This window comes from Sinocyclocheilus rhinocerous, unplaced genomic scaffold (genome assembly GCF_001515625.1).
Source record: "Sinocyclocheilus rhinocerous isolate Xijiao unplaced genomic scaffold, SAMN03320098_v1.1 scaffold497, whole genome shotgun sequence".
Taxonomy (NCBI): domain Eukaryota; kingdom Metazoa; phylum Chordata; class Actinopteri; order Cypriniformes; family Cyprinidae; genus Sinocyclocheilus; species Sinocyclocheilus rhinocerous.
The window spans coordinates 679,813-686,410 of record NW_015633189.1 but is presented as its reverse complement, the minus strand read 5'-3'; the positions used below and the strand labels follow the sequence as shown (position 1 = coordinate 686,410).

The window sequence follows — 6,598 nt, the reverse complement described above, 5'->3', positions numbered from 1 at the left end:
GTTTTTCCCTTGCGTTTTTAAAAAGTTTCACGTATACACAACAACGTTTTCAAAACGATTCGTGTTTACACATATTTGCGAAAACGGCCAAAAACGCTGTATTACGTATGCCCGGCCAGTAGTTGGCGCTGTCACCTTGTTAGTAAACAGTACCTGTAGGGAAGTGACGATTATATGTTGTATATGATGCCTCTCCGCTGTTGGTTGTAATATTGGTGAAGTAAATCCACACTTTGCTGAAGAAGCGTTAGCAAACTTTTGAGCAGCAACAACAGTACCATGTACTCCGCCATTGTTGTGTATGTTTGTTCACGCTTGCCTTTAAAATCGACACGTACTGCGCATGTCTACATACCTAACATGTACTGCACACGTGCATGACGTCACCGTTTTCAAAGATTCCCGTATTGGGTGTTTACACAGAAACAATAACTGTGCCGTTTTCAAAAACTTGCACTTTGAAACCAGTTTTCAAAAATATGCGTTTTCAGTCCCCAAAACGCCGTTGTCGTGTAAACGAACAGGCAAAACGCATAAAACGTTTCCCGGTTTTGGCTGAAAACGTTGTCGTGTAAACGGCCCCTGAGCCTTGACTGTGTCAGTTGCTGTCTATGCAGGGTCAGAAAGCTCTCGGATTTCATCAAAAATATCGTAATTTGTGTTCCAAAGATGAATGAAGGTCTTGCAGGTTTGGAACGAAATTTCATTTTTGGGTGAACTATCTCTTTAGGAAATATTAGACATTTCATATATATAAAACATGCATGCAGACATAATGACTAACGCGAGCTGTTACCTGACTGCGGTCTAGAGTTGGGCTGTTCGGAGGGCTTAGGGTGCATCAAGACAAAAGGCAGCTCCACCGACACATCACTATCAAAACACAAAGAAGTGTTTGGATTCAGTGTTAGGATATTCTGTACAAATATAAAGTCTGAAGAATTTCTGTGTCAAATGACATACTCACCCTCCACGAGACACCACAAGCTTCACTTTAACTCTGTAGGACACCAAGATTCCCAGGACCTCCTTATTGGACACATCCTTCACTCTGTAAGCACAGGGTAACACATGTTGAACATACAGAGCAATTACAAAAAGCACGCAGCTGTTTGAGAGGTTCTGCTGGAGGGTTTATGGACATATGGGTTGGGTTAACTTTATAAGCACTAAAAACACAAAATGTACTACAGCTTAAAATGCTTTGCCTTTTTTCTGGCAGCACGTAAGAAGCAGCATGTGATGCACTGTCAGCTGAAGGCCACTTACATGGTGCTGGAGGCCAAGTTGGTGTCTTCATGTTTTAGCTGTCCATCCAGAGCCAGACCCCTCTTCTCTTGGTTATTGCTCAGTGTGGGGGTGAGGGTGTACACCTTACAGAACGTGGAGCTGGGTGACACCTGGTCACTGCACAACATGGCCAAAACAAAACAGAGTGAGTTCTTGTGCTTTATGTATATCAGAAAAATAAGCACTGACCATATTGTTAAGATATTATGATTAATCTTCAGTACTAGAAATTGTTTGAAAACTGTATATGGTGAAAATTGTGGCTAAATGCATTTGGGTAATAAGGGGGTGAAGGGGTGGTAAAATAGCTATATAATAAGTTGGAAAACTACTGGAAATCTTTTTAATAACTGAAATATGGCTGAAAAAAGAAAACAATGGATGAAAAACTTTAAAATGAGAAATGTTGCCTTGGAAACCAACATAAAATAAATTTAAGTATTAAAAACTCAAAAAATGTATTCAAAATAAAATAAATAAATAAAAATAAAGCTAAATAGAAATACCAAAAAACGAACTAAAACTAAAATTAAATTAAAATGAATATATACAGTACATAAATAATACTACAATAGGGCTGCAAAACGATTAATCGCATTCAAAATAAAAGGTTATGTTTTACATACAATGTGTGTGTGGACTGTGTATATTTATTATGTATATACAAATACACACACATGTATATATTTAAAAAAATATTTGTATGTATATATATTTATACTTGTATAGAATTTATATTTTATATAAATATAAATATTTTATATATAAACAAAACATATATTTTTAAAAATATATACACGCATGTGTGTGTATTTATATATACATAATAAATATACACAGTACACACACATATATTTTGTAAACAAAAACTTTTATTTTGGATGTGATTAATTGCGATTAATCATTTGACAGCACTAATATTTATTCATTTATATTTTATATTAAACTCTTGTGTGTTCTTTGCAACAACACTTTTTGTGGTCATTATTATTTTTTGCTCATTCATGTATTTATTATTTGTTATTGTTATATCTTTATTGTAATTACACGTCCATGCAATGAAATTCTGCTGGAGCAATCCCATTTACAGCATTAAGAATAAAAAGATAATTATTTACATTTAACATTAAAATACATTTACCCCATAAATAAATAAATAAATACTCTAGGAATCTAAGAAATAATATAAAAATACACACATTTGTATATAAACATACGAAGATAAAAGCACCATAAAACACCAGAGACATTGCACAGTAATAATTCTCATTGATGCTCCAGAGTCCACACATAGGAGTCATTATTGCACAGAGTTTGGAAGTTATTAAAGGTTACAATGAATTCTGCAGCCTGTCCACATCTCTGGGGTTCGCAGTCTGCCTGAAGGAAGAGTAACAAAGAAAGGGTTTCCGGGGTGTGAGGGATCCTGCTGGATATTTGTGGCCCGTGTAAGGAGGCAGTTTGAATAGATATCATCCAAACTTGGGAGGGGGGAACCGACAATCCTTTCAGCCATCTTCGCAACCCGCTGCAGGTCTTTTTTATCCGAAGCAGTGCAGCTGGAATACCACACTGTACAAGAGTATGTTAGAATGCTTTCTATTGTGCAGCAGTAGAAGCTGATCAGCAGTCTCTGAGGAAGTTTGTTACGTCTCAGAGTCCTCAGGAAGAACAACCTTTGCTGGGCTTTCTTAATGATACAGGTGGTGTTCAAACTCCAGGTCAGGTCCTCAGTGATATATACTCCTAGAAACTTAAAACCTGAAACTCTCTCTACCTCCTCTTCATTAATATACAAACTATTGTGGGGTGTTTTTTTTGCTTCTCCTAAAGTCTATTATGAGGCACTCTTATATTTTGAAATTCACAAGCTAGCTTCTGTGCAATCCCAGATAGTTTTTACCCATCTAACAAAGGGGTTATACTTTGTATTTTTTGTCTTTTTGACATGATGCATCACAATCCTTTTTGAAGATTAAAGCCTGCCTTGAAAAATTCATTCTTGAAATGTTTCCTAATGCATTTTTCAGCTGTCTGTCATGTTTTGTAGCTTCAGTTGTGATGTTGAGCATACTATCTTGTCCCATACTTTCTGTACTCGCAGTTGTGCCCATCAATGGCCATGTGGATTTGAAGAGCACCCTGACCCCTCCCCTCATCACTCACACGGCCGCAACACCCATGCCCATCCCTAAGATAGCAGGAGGAGGAGACCCGGCCCTAGGCGACGAGTCCCGCAGAGGCAGCAATGTCTCAATGGATCCCAATGGCCAAGACAAATCTCCAGTCAGTAGCTACCTTTCTCTGTCATGATAGAGAAAGTTATCCAAACTACTGTCCTTTTTTTTTTTTTGCACTATAATGCACATCAATTTTTTTACTCTCAATTACTGTAGGTGATTAAGTGAGACTTGTAGGGTAATTTAGTTATTCAATATAATATAATATAATATTACATAACATAACATAACAACAAAATATTTTAAATTTATAATATTTTAAATATATGAATAATTTCTATGGACACAGGTAAATTTTTGAGTACATGTGGTGGAGTTGGTTCCAATTTTTTTGTTCTAAATTATTTCTGTGTGATTTCGACAAAAACGTTGACACACAGGTTTTACAGTTCGCAGTGAGGTCTTATTTGAGAGTCACGTATTCCACCTATCTCTCTGCAGTCGAGTGCACGGAGCTCCCCAAATGCCCCCTGGAGTTCAGCCAGTAGCTGGAACAGCAGGCGCTCCAGCTGGAATAGCCTGGGCCGAGCCCCCAGCCTCAAGAGGCAGAAACACCAGTCTGGCGAACGGCGCTCCTTGCTGTCCGGCGATGGCCATTCCAGCTCCGATGAGGGAGATGCGGGAGAGAGTGCAGGCGGCGGGGGCATGTCCGAGGGTGATGATGCCTCCCTCACCAGGACGGACTCCCTGGGCCAGAGGCCTCGGCACAGGCGCATGGAATCCCTGGAGACACGTAGCTCGTTTGATCTGCCTCCAGACACCCTGCAGGTGCCATTCATGCATCGTTCCGCCAGCATACACAGCGCCCGGCCGCCCAACTTCCTCAGCAACGGCAAGAGTTCTCCATCTGCAGCCACCACTCAACTTTCTCTAGATGAACACCACAGCGAGGATGACAATGCAGATGATGAAGGAAACCTGGTGAGAAAATCTACACTTGATTTATTACAGCTATTTTCAGTTCCTTACAATAGATTTATCACAAATATCCACAGCTTTTTTTCTATTCAATTCACTGTTATAAGATCACAGGAAACAGTACTAACTTTATCTTCTACTGCCAGCAAAACTAACTTACTGGTCCTGTAATCTCATGTGGTCATCCATCTTTCAGAGTCGGAAGGCTCGTCTCTACCGCTGGCTGGAGCACAAGCAACCCCAGTGGTGTCGGGAGAGGGTCACCTGGTCTCTTTACCTGTTCCCCCCTCAATCACGGTAAGTGTCTGTGGCTTTCTTGGCTCTCACAGTCTTTCCTTCTGAGAAGACCATCTTAGACATTGTCAGTAAAGAAATGCAGTCCTGAGGATCCCTTTTATATTGAGGAGGCCATAAATGGTTTATATTGTGTGTTTTTCACCCACAGGATTAGCATCTTAGTAGATCAGCAGTTTCTGTAATATTCACACAGCCTGTCTGGTACCAACAACCATCCCACATTCAAAGTCACTTTAATCATCTTTCTTCCCCATTCTGATGCTCGTTTTGAAATACAGCTGATCGTCTTGATCATGTCTACATGCCTAAATGCCCTGAGTTGCTGCCATGTGATTGGCTGATTTGATATTTGGGGCAGTTCAACGGGTGTACAAATAAAGTGGCTATCTAATTGGAAGTCTATAGCTGTGTTCAAAATCACCCCATATACCCTCATTCACTCTCATACAGTCCAGTTGAAGGAGTGAATGAAAACGAGTGCGTGAATTCTGACTCTTTGAGCTGCCGCTTTTACATAGTTTGTACTTGTATCTATTTAATAATAATCTAAAACTTAGCAAACTGGCAGCTCCAGCAATGATGAAAAGATTTTTCTTGAACTCTGTCATGGCATCTAGAATTTATAAAACTTAAACTATTTAATAATCAATTAGAAACAAATTTATATTGGTATAATGCGCTGTACCCACATTGAACCAGTGGTTTGTAAAAATGGATGGATGATTCAGCTGCAGGCGCCATCTTCTGGCAAGACATGTGAATTCTTTCCGTACGGCCCTCATATTGAATTATGTGTATTCTCTAGCTGTTGAGTGTACATTGGTTGTACACTCATTATTGTGGTTCATTATTGGATTGAATGAGTGCACTCGATAACGTCCACTATAGTTTCGGACACCACTACAGATGGCTTTCCCTTCAAATTGCGCCCTATTTAACGGTATAGGGGACGATTTCGGACACAGCCAATTAAATGTCCTCACTTAGAGTATACAGCGAAACAAACGTCTTCCTGGTTAAAATACTTACAGTAAGAAGTCTGCTGGAGACACAAGCTCTCCAGCATCCAAATCACAACATATTCTGGTCATTTCAGCAGGTGAGTCACATTTATCATAGTACCGTGGCTCACGTTCAGTTCAGTTTAGGTTGCCCCTAAGCCCTAGAAAATTCCTCCATTAAGATGCTTAAGGGGTGAGAAATCTCCTGTACTTTTTAGCCTCTCCCTTAGGCATCTTCTTGGTCTTCCCCTTCCTCTCATCTCTTTCCAGTGCTTTCCATTTTTGAAACGCATGTCTGCTCACATTAAGCTCCATGGAGGCTTCACTTATTAGAGGGAGAGGAGAGGAAAGACGAACTCAGCATTGCATGTTACACTCTGTCAGCGCTTTACTAATTAAACATCAAACAACCTCAGATCATCCTCCTCCTCCTTCCTGTGTGAGCCCTAGATGATGCAAGCGCTCACCACTTTGCACTGTTATGACATGCAGACTAGCATACATTGGTGTCACCAAATCCAAAGCTAAAAAGCTTGTGAATTTAATATGTCCATCTGTGTGTGTTCACTATCAGAAGATCTACCATGTTACATCCACATTCAAATCCACATGGTTAATTATGCAGGACTGAGCATTAAGTGTTTGGATTGGTCTGTAAATATAATTTTTGTTTTCATGTATTTCAGCTAATATACTGTACATACTATATGTACAGTACAGTATGTATATACTACTGTTCAAAAGGTTGAGGTTGGTAAAATATTATTAAAATATTGTTTAAAATATTATTAAAACTGTTTTTAGCATTCATAATAAGAAATGTTTCTTGAGCACAAAATCAGCATATATATA

The 6,598-nt window shown here is 39.2% G+C and overlaps 1 protein-coding gene across 1 annotated transcript in view; it reads left to right on the top strand.

The window, feature by feature from the left end:
- The window catches only part of LOC107743785 (voltage-dependent T-type calcium channel subunit alpha-1G-like), a 163,081-nt gene that overhangs the window by 81,133 nt on the left and 75,350 nt on the right, over positions 1–6,598 (top strand). Inside the window, 3 exon segments of the mRNA XM_016557185.1 lie at positions 3,395–3,576; positions 3,972–4,451; positions 4,645–4,745. Of these exon segments, the coding sequence (XP_016412671.1) occupies positions 3,395–3,576; positions 3,972–4,451; positions 4,645–4,745 (763 nt within the window).